At 37.8% G+C, this 17438-nt stretch overlaps 2 protein-coding genes across 2 annotated transcripts in view; one reads left to right on the plus strand and one right to left on the minus strand.

The window, feature by feature from the left end:
- The window catches only part of LOC131306397 (caffeic acid 3-O-methyltransferase-like), a 96752-nt gene that overhangs the window by 60062 nt on the left and 19252 nt on the right, over window positions 1-17438 (minus strand). The window lies entirely within an intron of this gene.
- LOC131306378 (auxin response factor 19-like) lies at window positions 5014-15458 on the plus strand. The gene is made up of 15 exons (XM_058332587.1): window positions 5014-5121; window positions 5152-5728; window positions 6514-6626; window positions 7954-8052; window positions 8150-8206; window positions 8375-8530; window positions 8617-8701; window positions 9082-9172; window positions 9560-9724; window positions 9834-9956; window positions 10893-10968; window positions 11082-11223; window positions 12069-13804; window positions 13893-14083; window positions 14873-15458. Exons 2-15 carry the CDS (start codon window positions 5671-5673, stop codon window positions 15006-15008), a joined length of 3228 nt encoding a protein of 1075 aa, XP_058188570.1. The 5' UTR covers window positions 5014-5121; window positions 5152-5670; the 3' UTR covers window positions 15009-15458.

The raw sequence follows: 17438 nt of genomic DNA on the forward strand, positions 1-17438 counted from the left end.
GAATTGGACCATCCAATTCTGCATGTCTGTGGTCTCAAGCTAATTTTGATGAACTGAAGCCCTTCAGTTTTTGTCATTATCATCATTCGCATAAAAAATTATATTCACCTTGATTTGTGGGATCTGAGTTCGAAACAAATTTTAAAAAAGCAAAAATAAGTTTAAAGCACTGTATCAGAAGTTACGTTTTGCAATATTGACGCGTTCCAAATTAGACAATAAACATAATTTGTAGCATGAAAGCTTTTCGAGATGGAGTCCAAAAAGCGGACGATCTCGGTAATTAGAGTAGATCTAATATGAGTTCACAAACGAAGAGACTGGAAATTCTAAATTTGCTGCCTCAATTGCACGAAACACTAAACTTGAGTAAATAAGTTTCGTTATTTTATCCGAAATACAAATCACGTAAAAATAAATATTGTAGCGTGGTTATCAAAAAGGAAAAGTTTAAATTGGCAGCCTATCAAAAAGTGCGAAAATAATTTCCAAATAAAAATTTCGTAGATGGATGCAGAGAACCTGTGCTCTATCCATAGGTGGCCCTGGCCCATGCCTAGTTCTTTTAAGGTCTCCAATCATTTCGAGCCCCTAAAATAAATTCACATCCATTACCTATATCAGGAAAAGGAAAAGAAAATAACATGAATAATGAATTATCAGATACGAGTATAATTTATTTGCACTCTACTTTTACCATCTACGGTCCTTTTTTATTTTTGGATACTGATTTTTGCACTCATTTTTTTTTTTTGGTCTTTTAGCGGGTGAATTTACAAAATAGTCCCTGAAATCTGTAAAAGGTGTGTATATGCAGGAACTGTTTCATAAATTCAAATGCTGAAAGACAAAAAAATGAGTGTTTGCATCAATTAGAAGAGTGTAGAAATTAATTTCTTTATTTTTATGGAGGAGATTTATATCGTCTGAATATATCAACAGGGGGTACTCTTAGTACAATTTATAAGTAGATTTTGCGCAAATGAAATTTTAAGGGGGCATAACCACCAGATTTGTTGACATTTTCTTTCATCCAGATTTATTACTTTCATTTTTATTTATTTTTGGTAAACTTTGACTTTCACATGGAATCACCAAATTATCCATTTTCTAAATGAAGGGTTACCGCATCTTGAAAGATGCATTAATTTCAGCGGTTCGAGCCGTCCGTATCGAGACGAACGGCCGGATTGACCGCTCGGCACCCGCTTTGCAGGGGTTACTTGGCAGCATCCCCCATCCCCAGGGGATGATCCCCTGTCCGTAAAACAATGAAACCATTTTGAGGTAGGAGCTAAAAGATGAATTTATCTCCTTTTTATTCTGATAGTCCTTCCTGTTTTTGGTTTGTTTGGCAGTGATTCTTGGTGTTGATCATGACTCATCAAGTCAATCTTTGCCTCTTTCTATGTATTCTTATCGTGTTATCAATATATTTTCTTTTGCCGATTAAAAAAGCTCCTGTTACATAAGATTTTTGAACTGGTAATTGTTTGTGAAGAATTCCGCCCAAAACATAAAGGCCTTTCTTCTCTGTAGAAAATAAGAAAGAACCTTTTTTTTTTTCGGTAAATAAAAAAATTATTTCTAGAAAATGACATTTTAATATCAACATTTTATATATGATGGGATTAAGGCTCCATTTGTTTTGAATTAAAATATTTTTCGTTTATGTTTTACGGTGTCTGGTTGGTAATCGGAAAATATTCTCGGCAACAAAATATTTCTCCAATATTCATTATCAATCAAGCTATACTTCTGATCATTTATGTATGGCTGGAATAATTGGTGATAATAGTCATGTTTACGTGTGTGTGCGCTTATGGGTGGATGAGTGGGTGGGTGGGTGGGAGAGAGAGAGAGAGAGAACGCAAATAGGACTATAGGAGATGCAACGGATAGAGAAGAAACAAATCAGGGTATTGACATTGACATATAGAAAACTCAATTGGGCCATGGGAAGGGATATGTATACCAGTGAACGGTGAAAAATGAATTACGGGAGTTTCCTCTGTAAGTCATTTTCTCCCCACAGCCCAGAAACATTTCGCGCGGAAAAACAATTTACGTGTGATTTATACAGCCAAACGTCCGGAAAATGAATTCCGCTAGAAAATATTTTATGTCCAAACACATGCACGGGCGTAGCCTAAATTGAAAATAAAGAACTTGCAGCCTTGCACATGTGAAAAGCTGTTTTTGTGTGTTCGATCGGACGGTCCAAATTAATTGTGACAGTGAAAACAAATGCTCCAAATTAGTAATAAAGAAAAACAAATAAAAACAGAAGACAGACAAAGAAAACAAAAACAGGACTTTCGACCAGGAGTTGTGAATATATATGGAGAGTATATACGATATCACTATCGGATGAAGCTTTTGGGACCATAGCCAAAAAAGCATTGCTGACTGTAGCATGCATGTTCAGGTGGTAGAGAGGGTTACATCTCCCTCATAAATGGATGGAGCCACAGGCATATTCCATGATGGTTGCATACCCATCCACCCTATTTTTTTTTGTATTTTTCTTATTATTTTTTTCCAAATTTTGTTAAATTCACGTTTTCAGGTTAATCGTTTTTCTCGACCTAAGGAGTCTAAAAAGTAGTACAAAATTCTGACGAAAAGCAAAGAAAAAAAAAACATGAAAGACGAAAGACAAAAGAATACAAAACAACTGGTTTTGTATTTTTGTCGGCCTAAGATTTTTTTTGAATTTCGGTCCACGTTTTCAAATCTTTTTGATTTCTCTTGTTGAGGCAAATGAGCTAGACATCTTGAATTGTGATGCTCTTTCATGTCATTAAAGACATTGATGATAGAATTGGCATCAAAACATGTAGCAATATCCTTCTCAATGTATGCGTCCTTCTCGAGTTTGAAGAAGGTTTCTTCACATATCTCGACATTGCTCAATCATATCCGGGGATATGTGGCTTTATTTCTTTCTGTTTGCTTTATGGTTTTTTTTTTTTTGTCTTTTCTCATAGAGTTTGTATAAAAATGCAGTGTGAAATTTTTCCAAGATATTTCACTTGGTCCATTGAATTTGATTTTGGACTATTTTTTGAGGACTTCTTTCTTTAAAAAAAAAAAAAAACCTTGAGGATTAAAGACTTCCTATATATAACAAAAAATAATGAAAAAATTAGTGGTGATGGTTCTATATAATCTGGGAACAATATGTATTTTTTCAATATAGTAATAGCATTTTCTAACGTCGTTGTGGTGGCAACCGTCACTTGTTCCCATTGGCTCCATCCTTGGTCTGACACAACTAGTAATATATTGGAGAGTGAGACTATCAAATAGATGTGGCTCTTAACTCATCTGATTTGTATCCTTGGCTTGCAAAGAAAAGTCCAAGGGGCAGGTCTGGAGTTAGAGTTTATGAAAAGACGGTAAAATCCTTTTAAATTGTCAAGCTATTAATTTTTCGCTAATCCCCCATTGATGTATACTATTCAAAAAACAGTTGTCAACGCATGATTCATAGTTATTGCTTATCAATATATTTTGAGTAGTTGTAATGTAGACGCAAAATAAGCAAAAAATTAAAGATAAAATAGATAAAGGGGTTGATTTTCATACTCCCATTTTCTCCATTGGCACTCTCTTTTTTGTTTTACGAGAAAAAATTACCATGACACCCTTGCAATTTATAACCTACCATCTTCTTTGTTCTTGTCTTAGCCTCCAATAAACTAATGTATCGAAAAGCCCTTCTTTAAAGGATTTGCCCATATTATCAGTCATGCAATTTGAATGGGTCGAAATGGTGGGAGAGACAAAAGTGATTGGTAGAAGTTGAACTCTCCCTGCAAAAGAAAATCTAGGAGTGATAAAGTATTTATTTATTTATTTTTGGAGATACAAGTGTTATTTCAATCACTGGGAAAAGGAAATTGATATTCACACTATCTTTTTTGTCTTTTAACAAAAATAATACATATAATTTCAATAATAAAAAATAAAAAAGAAGTGTGAATAACAAAAAAAAATGAAGTGTGAATATCAATTTCTTTGTAAAATTAAACAAAAGGAAAATTAGATATGAAGTGGCAAGTGCAATGGTGTTATAGAAACCTTATACGTAAAGACACAAAAAGGGCAGAAAAAAGAGAATGCAAAAATAAATCAGTAATAATGAAATCCTTAATAACAGGGGTCAACTTGGAAAAAAATTTCAGAGCCGAGCGGGTACCTCGTGATGTCCGCTCGCGCATCCGAGCCTTCCGTTGCGTGTTTGAACGGTTTAAATTTGGAAGGATAAAAAAGAAAGAGAAAATATAAGGGTGAGAGAAGAGAGAGAGTTTCAATCCGAGCCGTCCATAAATGTATCGAACGGCTGAGATGCGTTGAACTGATATCACATGAGATATACGCTCTCTCGGCACTGATAATCCCTCGTCAACTTGGGCTTGGGGGAGGCTTTGGTCAGCCAGGCCCCATCCATGGGTTGAGAGAAAAAGGAAGAAAGGCACATAAAAAGACAGAATTGAGTAGAAAGAGAAAAGTGCTTCTTTTTCTTCCCTTTCTTTTTTTTTTGATTGATCGGAGAAAAAGCAGTTAAAAAAGAAAGAGAGTAGGAATAGGAAACGAGAATGAGGGAAACCATAACATAGAACAGAAATCACACTTTCAACCTCTCTAAGAGAATTTTATAATAAAAATCTAAAAAAATCTACAACTGTTAATAGAAGTAGAAAGAAAGGGAAAATGATTTAAGAATGAAAAGGTAAAGAAAGTGGGGAGAAAATTTTGGAGTATTATTTATTCTCTGCTTTTTCATTTTTGTTCTCTTTTTCCAATACCAACCAAACAAAAGAGGGAATTTTTTTTAAATTTTTTTCCTTCTTTTCTCTCTCTTTTCACAAGTTTTTCAAAGAAAAAGAAAGAGGAGGTAAAAGTGAATATAAATAAATAAATAAATAAATATATATATATACACACACATAGAGTATATATGTATGTATACAGAGAGGGAGAGTGTGTATGTATGCGAGGAGAGAGAGAGACAAGGAGGGAGGGAGACAGAAGCAAAAACGATTAAAGAAAGAGAGGGACAGAAGGATACAGAAGAAAGTGAAAACTTTGAGGAGAGAGAAAAAAGCGTCTTGGGTTCAGAGAGAGAGAGAGAGAGAGAGAGAGAGAGAGAGAGAGAGAGGCGTTGAAAGGGGTTGTGGGAGAAGAACAAGGAGGCCGAGAGAGAGAGAGAGAGAGAGAGAGAGAGAGATGTCCGGATGGTGTAGGGGAAAACAGGGGGCAGGAAAATTGCAGCATTTGGTCTCCTGCAACACTTAAACCAAACCCTCCTTTCCATAAAACCCCCTTGTCGGCGACTTTTCCGGCCACTCCCCACCGCCCACCTCGCCGGAAAAACAACTCTCGGGGCCATCGTTGACCCACTTTACCAAAAGCCCTCGACCTTTTCTCGACAAATCTGAAAAAAACCTCCTTTCCAGCTGGGAAAATTATAATCTACGGCCCGATCCGCGAATCGACATTAGTGTATCTTCGCTCTGCTGACCTGCGAAGAGCTATTAACGAGCTGAGGTCGTACCTAACTTCTTTAGATTTGCTGCGGAGAGATGAGATAACGGGGAGGGTATTGCGGTCATTTCAGCTTCCCCCTGACTTTTTAGGCGAGATAGTGACCGGAATTGGTCAATGAAGATGCCGGCGAACGGTGCCGGTGCTGCTCCGGCGGCTGCTAATCCCTGCGAAGGTCAGATTTCTTCTCTCTCTCTCTCTCTCTCTCTACTTTCTCTTTCTAACCTTGCTTGGTTATTTTACGAAACATTTTTTCTCAAAACAATTTCTCTCCTAATTTAGAACCTTGCTTTGGTTATTTTTACGAAAAAACAGTTTTACAAAATCAAAATTCACAAACTTATTTTGCCCGACGGTTTACGAAACTTGTTCAGTTGTTCTATTTCGATTATTTTGGACTTTTTTCCCCTGAAGAAATATGCTTTCAACTTCTTGATTAAAAAAAAACAGAGAGAGAGATTTCCCGAGGTGCGCGTTAGCCGACTCGGACACCTGAATTATGAAAGAAATAAAAAGCTTCTTGATAAAAAAAATGAACTACCCATGAAAATAATTCGTGTTTCCGTTTATTTCTTTTTAAAACAGCGCAGTTTCAGAAAATGCTTTAGCCCCGTTCCGCTAATGTTCTCACATCGATCAAAACAGTGCCCAAAGCTTTGGGAAATTTTATTCTGTTGGGTAAAAAAAAAAATTTTTTTTCCAGGAAAGTACGGAAAATAGGTTCTGTAGTATTGTGACTTGTTTGGCGCCTTGGGGCTGAAAACTCTACTTACAAAAGATTCCAAAATTTCCGGGTTTTTTTTTTTTTTTTTCTGAAATTTTTCTTGGTTATTTTCTCGGTATATAAAGAAGGAATTTTATCTTCTTTTTAATTTTTACTTTAATTTTTCTTGGTTATTTTGGCGGTAAACAAACAAGGAGGGGACTGACTGAGGCGTGTGAATCTGGGATTTTAATCAGGTGAGAAGAAGAGCATAAACCCGGAGCTATGGCAGGCGTGCGCCGGTCCGCTGGTGAACTTGCCGGCGGCGGGGACCCACGTCGTCTACTTCCCCCAAGGCCACAGCGAACAGGTTCGGTTACTAGTATTAACTATGCGTAGATCTCTGTGTGTCTGTATTTCTCATTCTTGCTATAGTACGCCTGATTCTGTTAATTTTTTAACTATTTCATTACTGAGATGCTTCTCTGGAACCCCCAAAAAAAAAAAAAGGTTTCGGTTATCGTGCGCCGGTGTTGAATTTGCGTGTAGATCCTTGTTTGTTGACCAAGTGGATAAAATGTATTTTTTCGATTTCTTGATGTGAGCTGGTGGTGGCTGGTATTGCGAATGTCAATTTACCCTTTTGTCCCAAGACAATTATTTTTGGTTGTGATATTCCCACTTCCCTAATTTATTGTAGCACTTCTTTTTTATGTGTTTATTTTTTGTTATATGACGACATTATCCTTTCAAATGGCATTGTTGTATATTTACATGTATGAAGACAAAGAAAAGAGTGCTATTAGTAAAAAGACGAGTGTAAAATCACTCATCATTATTTTTACCCAGAGCTTAAAAAAAGAAAAGAAGCTAGGCTTTGCATTAACATCCATGTGAGGACCTTTAGTTGATAATTTGCTGCTTTTGTGGGGAGTTCAATCATTCATATCTATGTAGGAATAAGGTGGTGCTAATTTCGAAAAAATCTTCAATGCAACGATTATTTGTAATGCCCTCTCACATGATGTGGGCCCCATGTATGTGTAGGTCCCATACCATGTGATATAGACGTTACAAATGACCGTTGGATTGAAAATTTTCTCGCTAATTTCAGTCCGTTCTCTCACAGGGGCATTTTTGTCTTTTCATCCATGTACTTTGGTCTAGAAACTTTTTTGTGAGTTGTGGCATTATGATCTCTCTATGGATGTACAGAAGTTTCGCTGTTATTATCATGATTGCTTTTAGTGGCAAATTGGCAATGGTGTGAAAGTGACAATAATTAGATTAAGAATAATTATTAATGGATGCTTATATGAGACGGTATAGTAATGGATTTGGATTGTCTTCACTTCACTCTCCAAAAAGGGATCGACCATCCAGTTTAGGGTTTAGGGCTACTTTGGTACTGGGCCACTGGCAGTGGCAATGATTTCGACCACTCCCGAATTTATAGCTTATTTGGTATATTGTCTTGGATAAGGTGGAAGAAATGGGATAACTTTTTGTCATATTTGTGGTGAAAATTATGTAGCCTATGGTGAAAACCCAACGTATAAAAGTACAACCATAGAGTGTTCTCTGGGGAATAATCACCATTCAATTGAAATGAATGATAACTCTCTTCCTATGTGTCTGTTGCATTCTCCTTTAACTTATACTTTATCCTCAATGTGTGCGTCAAATTTCCATTTTAGGTTGCAGCATCTATGAGGAAGGATGTGGATGCTCAAATCCCAAACTACCCGAATCTTCCTTCAAAGCTACTATGCCTCCTTCACAATGTTACGTTGCATGTATGACTCCCATTACTTTTGTTTACACTTTACATAGATCAAAATTGTCAATAGTATTAATTTCATGCCAATGTCTAAATTTAGTTTTCTTTCGTAGGCGGATCCAGAAACAGACGAAGTATATGCTCAGATGACCCTTCAACCAATTCCTTCTGTAAGGGCCTGCTTAAGTATAACTGTTTCATTGTTGTAGAAATAAAAATAAACCGTTGAGGAAAACATAAATGTCAAGATCTAGTCAATCCTTTCCAGAGAATTTAACATAAACATTGCAATCGATAATGGTGTACTCAAAGTGAGCGTGTTTGAAAATTTTATGCAGTTTGACAAGGATGCTTTGTTGAGATCAGATCTTTCGACGAAGACAAATAAACCACAAACAGAGTTTTTTTGCAAGACTTTGACTGCAAGTGACACGAGCACGCATGGAGGTTTCTCCGTACCTCGTCGTTCTGCAGAAAAGATTTTCCCTCCTCTTGTAAGAATTCTTTTTTGTTTCTAGATTCTGGTTTACTGACTTCAGAATTATGAATCATAATACCAATGCTCTTATTTCTTTTGTAGGATTTCACTATGCAACCGCCTGCTCAAGAACTAGTGGCCAGGGATCTGCATGATAATTTATGGACCTTCCGCCATATTTATAGAGGTTGGTTCATTTTGTCGCCAATTTAAGTCCCGAGCCTATTTAGGGAGACTCGTGAATTTCTTTTGCCTTTTGGTCTTAGGGGGTGTTCCACTTTCTTTTTAAAAGTTCTTTTTGAAAAAGAAGGTAAATTCAAGCTAAAAAATCATGTGTTTACGCAAATAATTTTCCTACCAATATGGATCTTGTTTGATAGATATCATTGAGATCTTTTAAACAATGCAAAAAAAATAGGAAAATTATTTTTCATTTTCATAATATGTGAGTTCGAAATTACCTTCTTTTTGAAAATGAAGATTTAGAAAGAAAGCGGAACGGGCTTTTACCCTTCTAGGCAATTCTATCTCAAACATATGATATGATTATGGTATTACATGATGCAGGGCAACCAAAACGCCATTTACTCACGACAGGGTGGAGCCTATTTGTTAGCGGGAAGAGGCTTTTTGCCGGTGACTCTGTCTTATTTATCAGGTTTTTTTTTTTATCAACAACAAAATATTTATCAGGTAGTTTAATGACAATATTCTCCCTTGTCCCCATTTGTTTGTCTTTGTTTGGCGGACGTGCAATTTAGTCGAGTCAACAAAGAATTTACGGTTGGGAATTTTGTGCATAGCTTTTCCACCAATCTAAATATGTCAATTAGTTCTTGTAGACAAAGTTTCCAAGATCATCTGAAATCAAATGAGTTCAAATATATTATGGTCTTTTGAGATGTTCACAATACTGAAAGCGGACTAACAAATGGGATGGGATGGTGGGAGTGTTATTTATAACTTTGTAGCTTCATACAGGTTTGCTTTTCCCCGTTGGATTACTCTGTACATAACCTGAATGTTTTCTTATGGTTGTGAGCAGGGATGAAAAGCAGCAACTTCTTTTGGGCATTAGACGGGCTAATAGGCAACCTCCCCATCTCTCATCATCAGTTTTGTCAAGTGATAGCATGCATATTGGAATTCTAGCAGCAGCTGCCCATGCAGCTGCAAATAATAGCCCCTTCACTGTCTTCTATAATCCGAGGTCTAGGACTTGTTTGTTTTTTTTAACCAGTGTATTAGACTCCAATTTTGCTATAGATACATCACCTTGAATTCATGACTTGTTCTGAAATAATTCCTTGGGTATGCAGAACAAGTCCTTCAGAATTTGTTATTCCTTTAGCCAAGTACTACAAGGCAGTTTGCAGCAATCAAATATCCCTAGGCATGCGATTTCGGATGATGTTTGAAACCGAAGAGTCGGGAACAAGAAGGTAGTTTTATTGGTCTCTTTATTCACCCACACACCAGTGGCTTGACACATGAACATAAAAAGTCACAGAACGGCGATGACAATGACTTCCAATTGCTTCAAATTAAAAATGTGGATCTTGGTTTCATTTTCGGTTCCCACTTATGCTATGTTGAATTCCACACGAGTCATGATCTGTGAAACGCAGTGGCATAGCCAGGAATTAATAGTAGTGGGGGCACCTTTAAAACACAATTCAATCAAAAAAAAAAATTTCGTAGCAAAAACTGTCAAAATATTAAAAGAACGTTTGTGCTGCAAAATAAAAAAGCTAACATATTTACCGAGGAACGGTAGTATTTACATAAATTACTCAAACAAATCAATTGCTTGAATTGTCCAAGTAGATTAAGTCTAAAGGCAATTCAATACACAATAACCAAAATGTCCACATTTAGCAATCTTGATCCGATTAAAAAGAATATAATTTTTTTAATATTATCCCTAGACCTTCAAATTTGTATTGCATTGTGAGTTTTAGTAACAGAGACAAGAAACAAGACGAAAGTCAATTATAGATTATTGTTTAAGTATAATACATATAGCCCATGGTTTAGCCACTTTGAATTGGATATTATGCATTAGAGAGTTTCAAATGATAAGTAGTTGCTATTTTTTGCACTAGACATCTCATTTCGTCGATGTAGTGGAATTGTTGTAATATTTGAAATAAAAAGTTGAGAATGAAATGATATACAAAATGTATTAAAGTGATCAAATAAAAACTAATTTATGAAACCAATTTATAAAAAAATACAAAATATGAAAGAAAAAAAAAAATACTGGGCCCAAGGTGCCTCTGCCATTGATGAAACGAATGTCTTCAAATTTGAGAAGCAGTATATTCAAAGTCAAGTGTATTTTGAAGGGATTAAGAAATAAAGGGATTTTTCGGCAGGTATATGGGAACAATCACAGGAATCACTGACCTAGATCCTGCCAGATGGAAAAACTCCCAATGGCGAAATTTGCAGGTAAAAATCGTGGCATTTGCTCCTCTTTAGTATTTTTTGCTATGTGCATTTAAAACCATCATTTATTTCACGATAGAGTTACTCTTCACGCAAAACAATCATTTCTTGAATAGGTTGGTTGGGATGAATCAACTGCTGGGGAAAGGCGTAACCGAGTCTCAGTTTGGGAGATTGAACCTGTGACAGCTCCCTTTTTCATTTGCCCTACACCCCCATTCTTCGGATCAAAGCGTCCACGGCAACCAGGAATGCTAGGTGAATGATATAATGCTGCAACCTTAATACTTATGAGTTACGATGGGACTTCCACTTTTTCTTACTTAAACTTGGTTCTTACTGATAAGGAAAATTGGTATGCATCAATGACACATTGACACCTGTGCATGTACCAGTTTTGGGTACCCTCTTGCTTAAGAGCATCTTTTCATTGGTTAATGCCATTTTGCCAAAGCTGAAGTCATGTTTTGCCTAGCTCTGGCGTCCAAAAGCTAAAAAGGGCATACCTGCTCCACTGCTGCTATTTCATTTTTACAAAGCTACCTTTTACTTTCAGCCATTAGCTGATATGACAAGTTTGCCGAAGCCATTTGTTGTGCCAATGCCAAAATCATTAGTTGCATCAATTTTGGCTTTGGCGAAATTTGGCAAGGTATCTGCCTAAACGATGGAGGTGCACTTTTGCTCACATATATTATTTTTTGACAAGATATGCGCAACCAGTGGATGAACATGCAACCAGGGCCTCCACTTTTGATCTTTGACTAAAATGGAAATGGGTTGATCCATTTCACCGAGTTGGTCCACCAATAAGTTATTCTGAATAAAAAATGGATAACATTAGCTGATCAGTTATCCGTTTAAAGTAAAGGATACATTAAGTGACATTGGACAGGGTTTCGGTCAACTTTTGACAATCAAATGTATCCTTATTTTGATCCTTCACTGGTGCATAGTATATATGAATTGCTAAGGTCATAATTAGAATCTTGGAGATGCTACTACCAGAACGAGAACTCTTTTTTCAGCTCAACAATGATAAATAAACTATTGAAGGCTGTGGTTTTCTGATTCCCTGTCATTACGTTGTTACTCTTTTGCAGATGATGAATCTTCTGGTTTAGACAGCTTATTCAAGAGGACAATGCCTTGGCTTGTCGACGACATGTACATGAAGGATCCCCAATCTCTCCCCGGCTTTAGCTTAGTCCAGTGGATGAACATGCAACAAAACCCTTCACTGAATAACTCGTTACAACTGCCAAACTACTTGCAGTCCTTATCCGGGTCCAGTCTTCAAAACCTAGGGTTTTCGGCTCCAACCCAAATTCCCCAGCAAAACAGCTTACAGTTCAGTAATACCCAGAAGCCAACTCAGCAACCACAGCTTGATCAGCTCCAAAAGCTTCCAGCTGTCGCCACCACATCGAACCCTTTAGGTTCCGTAATACAGCAATCGCAACAGTTATCCGATATTTCTCAAAACCCGAATTTGATCAATCAAAATCTCCCCTCGCCCCAAGTTCAGGCCCAAATTCTGCAGTCGCACGTTCAGAATATCCTTCATCAGCAGCAACCGTCCATTCAGAGCCATCAGGTTAACAGAAATGTTTCTCAGAATCTGCAGCAGCAGATTATTGGTCAGAATCAACAGCAGAACTTAATGCAATCCCAGCCGCCTGATCAAATAAACCAACAGCCACAGATGTTGGATAATCAAATGCACCTTCAACTTTTACAGAAGCTGCAGCAGCAGCAGCAGCAACAGCAAGCCATTTTAGATCAGCAGAGACCGTTTCTAGATCAGTCTCAGAGCTTATCTAGGTCTGTAGCCCCCAGCCAAAGTCCGGATATGCCTCAAGCAATATCAGCCTCACTCTCTCAGTCACACCTTATACCACAGCAGACTTCGAAGACTAATGGTCAACAAAATCTCCGGTACTCTCATCCACCCCAGCAGCCGAAGATTTCGGATTTTGCTGGGCATGTGGGTCACACACCTACAAGCAATCAACTCGCGACAGCTGGCAGCAGTTTGTTGACTGGAGCTGCAGGTGGAGGCCAATCTGGAATAACCGACGATGTTCCATCTTGTTCAACTTCACCTTCCACAAACAACTGTACAAACTTTGTTAACCCAATCATAAATGGTAGGGCCCAGCGGACCACAGGAAAAGGGGAGGAGGTGATACAGTGTTCCACCGTGCTCTTGAGTACTTCCAGTGGTATGGAAACCATGTCTACTTCTAATGCTAACTTAGGTAAAGATTTGCAGCAGAAACCTGATATCAAGCCGTCATTGAATATTTCGAAGAGTCAAACTCAAAACCAAGGGTTTTTCTCCCAACAAATGTATCTAAACTCCTCTGGGACCCAGATGGATTACTTGGACGCTTCATCTTCGGCAACTTCAGTTTGCCTTTCTCAGAATGATCTCCATTTACAGCAGCAGAACAACGACCCAATGTCTTTCAATCAACAATCTATATTGTTTAAAGACACAATCCGAGATGTGGAGGTTCAGGGTGATCCAAGAAACAGTAATCCATTTGTTGGAACCATGGATAGCCAATTGGGAATACCTGTGATTCCTGATACTTTTACCAAGGGAATCGGAGGTTCAGCGAAAGATTTCTCAAATAACCTCTCTTCGGGAGTTGTTATGCATCCCAAAGATGCACAGGCCGAACACTCATCATCAATAGTTTCTCAATCATTTGGAGTTCCGGATATGACTTTCAATTCGCTTGATTCCCCAATAAACGATAACAACTTCTTGAACGCGGGTGCTTGGGCTCCACCACCAACGCAGTTTCAGCGGATGCGGACATTTACAAAGGTTTGCATAGTAGATTTGCTGTTTGAACTATGTTTTTTTTTTTTCCCCACTAATCTGGGATTCTGACTTGGAAAATTTGCTTCTGAAGGTGTACAAACGAGGAGCTGTGGGAAGATCAATTGACATTACCCGTTATTCAGGCTATGAAGAGCTTAAACAAGATCTGGCGCGCAGATTTGGTATAGAGGGACAGCTGGAGGACCGACATAGAGTTGGATGGAAACTAGTGTATATGGATCATGAAAATGATGTCTTGCTAGTTGGGGATGATCCTTGGGAGTAAGTCCCACAAACTTAATAAGCTTTTTCCTTTGTCATTTTTCCAACATTCTCTTTGGCAATTACTAGTGACTGCATGTTTAGCATCAAATTTAAATCTTCTGGTTACACGAGAGAATTTGCTCCAGAAAATCCACCTGTCTGAAGGAGAAAACGTGATGAACTTCATTTCAATGTTGGGTCATGCCATAGGTCACATAATCCTCCAGAAGTACCCTCCTCTCGCGCTCTCAATCTTCGCTCAATGCTCCAGCTCTCAATCCTCACCCTCGAGATTTTAGTAGTTTGAGATGTTTTTGGAAGACTCTTCCTCACCCTCGAGATTTTAGTAGTTTGAGATGTTTTTGGAAGACTCTTTGACGCATGCCCACGCGCATTATGTTATTTAGGTCGGCCATGAATTTTTTGATGAGGGACGATATCTCACGTCACATCATGTAGAACTAGAACTAAGTCTATGTGACGTTTGACTTATCTAGAATGCGTCCCATAAAAGTTTTTCAGTCCTTCCTACTGTTTACTCTAGTGCAATAGTACATTTTTGCCTGTGCAAGTTCTAGGACGGTAGAAGAGTCACACACACTAGACCTGATGGTTAGTAATTTTCCATGAACGAGAGTGGAAAAAAAAAAAAAGGCTGTTGAATTAGCCTTAGTGCACCTGTCCTTTGTCTTCTTCACATTTTCTCCTATTCGTTCACTTGTTCTTAAATTTCGTTTTAGATAAGTCTTACAGATTCCACATTTTTTGTTCTATGGCAACTTATATGATTGTTGGGTTTTTCTTCAGCGAGTTTGTACATTGTGTCCGTTGCATCAAGATTCTCTCACCACAAGAAGTCCAGGCAATGAGCTTAGATGGAGATTTTGGGAACAGCGTTCTTCTGAATCAAGCCTGCAGCAGCTCTGATGGAGGAAATTTGTAAATGACCCTACCGACTTTATCTCATCTCCTCACTTAAAATCTAGTGAGTAGTTTCCTACGAAAATCTAGGGGACAACTCACTCCACACGGGATTAAGGCAAAGGAATTAAGTCTCCTTATTCAGTTGAAGCTTGTTTTTGAATCTTCGGACCGACTCGGCAAGGTACTTGCATTAGGAGAGAAAGTGGGAACCGACTAAAGAAGCTTTCTTCTCTTTGTACTGTTGACAGGATTTGGCCTGGTTCAAGAATGGGGGTTACTTCTTGCGAGATTCAGTGTCGTCTTGGTTTTTTTTTTTTTTTACATTGACACTCTCCCAGCTCAGGTAAATTGTAGAAAGTAATACCTTGCGATTTGTATTGGCATAGTCCGGATTCTGGAGTGTATAGACCTGTAGATTTTTCCTTTTAAAGCGTCAATGGAATTTGCTCATATGCTCAAATTGATCACATGTGAAAGTGTGGACAGACTATCAGATGTAGTTACCCAGTGGTTCGGGCTTCCGGAGATTCCCCTTCTTGTTTGTTCATCAGCACATAACCTCATGATTTTTGGATCGATGTGCACATACATTCACGGTAACAGCCCTTTTTTTTAGACATCGGAAGTTTCATTCATGAAGTCAAACGGCACTTACAAAGCGATTTCATCACTGCAGTATGGTAAGAACTACAACTGCCTATGCATAGACGTGAGCTTTTCAGTCTAAAAAGCAGACTCAAATAGTACATACCGCAAGCAGGTCCCAAAATTCAATTGGAGAATAGTGCAAGTCGAGGAAGAGGAGGTAGAAATCCTAACAAATAGGTAGCCCAAGTCAATGAAAATGAACACACAGAAAATCCTCAAAGAAGGAAAGTACACAAACCCTGAAACCCTAGAGGGTTTGCAAAAGCTCCCTTAAAAGGAGAAAAAGACTCCACAAAGGGAGGGGAATAACAAAATATAACAAACAATGAAAACCCACTTATTGGGTCGTCACAACTGAGCGTCAGTCTCGGTAGATCTTCTGGCCGGTTTGCCGTCTAAATCGATTCCAAGTCCTTAGACAAATCTCGTTGCAAGACACCCGTCAGAGAAGTGATTCTGTCCGATTGTTGTTGTGGGCCCATAAAAGACCCACAAATAGTCCAAAACTGGACCGGACTTGACCGAAGGGAAACTAGGTTGGATCTTCTCCCCTCAAAAACAACAATGTAACATATTTGTGGCACCCTGGATTTCTTCTAATAAAAAAAGGTTTAGATTCCATTTTTCCCCCAATAAGAAAACATAAAATCATGTTCAGCATCACATAATAATTTATTACTGCAACTTGAACTTTCTTTGTTTTTTTTTTTCCCAGCATTAATGAAGTTTCTGGCTACGAGCTTTCGGAATACAATCGTCGCTCAACGGATAGAAATTACTCTAGGGATAACAGGCTGGAGAGAGAGAGAGAGAGAGAGAGAGAGAGAGAGAGAGAGTCTCAATATGCAAGTATTTGCTCGCCTTTAGTTTTTACTAGAGTTCGGGCACACGGATGCGTGTGCAGTGTGCACGTCGAGTTTAGTTACACAATGACAGATCCTAGATTTTTTGATTAGTATAAGATCTTATATAATCTGTATTATTATTTTTGTGACAGATAAATAACAGAAAACTAAATATCAAACTCGTCTAATTTTTAATAGTTTGCGATATTTATACATGAAATATACGGTGACAAACTATACGTATAAAATAAGGGAAAACAAGTCAGATCGGATGTTATACGGAAAAAAAAATATGGATCGAATTTTCTTGGGTTGATCCTAATTAGAAATTTTTCTTTGCCGAATCTTGAATGTCCTACATGGAAATAAGAGTGATAAATGAGCCAAGCAGGTAGCTGATCAAGCTTGGTTTGATAACTTAACGAACTTCAAAAATATGTTTAAGGTTAGCTTGTTTGTGAGACGAGTCGATCTCAAACGAGCTTTAATCAAGCCAAATACGAGTCAATCTCAAGTATCTTGAATTTTTTATACATAAGAAGTCGAACGAGACAAGTAGTAACTTGTTCAAGCTTACCTTGAAATCTTAACGAGTTTCAAAACCATATTCATGCTTGGTTTGATTTTGTAACAAGCCGATCTTAAATAATCTTTTAACGAACGAGCACGAGCTCAGATTCGAGTAATTTGGTTTGTTTAATAGCCCTACATGGAAATGAAGCTGATATAGGATTAACATTATTTTGAGAGGGTATTAAAATATTGCAAAACACACCTTGCACAACCCAAGATCAAGCTTCATTTTTGTTCTACCTCTTTAGTAATTTGATTTTCATAATATTGGGAATTGAGAGAAAAACATAAAGAGGTAGAACAAAAATGGAGATCGAAATAAAGGAAAGAGGTAGAACAAAAATTGAGAAATGAAGGAAAAAAAAAAGGGGGGGGGGGGGGGG

This window comes from Rhododendron vialii, chromosome 1a (genome assembly GCF_030253575.1).
Source record: "Rhododendron vialii isolate Sample 1 chromosome 1a, ASM3025357v1".
NCBI lineage: Eukaryota > Viridiplantae > Streptophyta > Magnoliopsida > Ericales > Ericaceae > Rhododendron > Rhododendron vialii.

What these genes read in the sequence shown, in the direction of transcription:
- LOC131306378 (XM_058332587.1), top strand. Translation starts at nt 5,671, where the DNA reads ATGAAGATGCCGGCGAACGGTGCCGGTGCTGCTCCGGCGGCTGCTAAT. An exon ending in CCCTTCAACCAATTCCTTCT is followed by an intron (nt 8,207 to 8,374) that starts GTAAGGGCCTGC and finishes AATTTTATGCAG; the next exon opens with TTTGACAAGGATGCTTTGTT. An exon ending in GAAGAGTCGGGAACAAGAAG is followed by an intron (nt 9,957 to 10,892) that starts GTAGTTTTATTG and finishes ATTTTTCGGCAG; the next exon opens with GTATATGGGAACAATCACAG.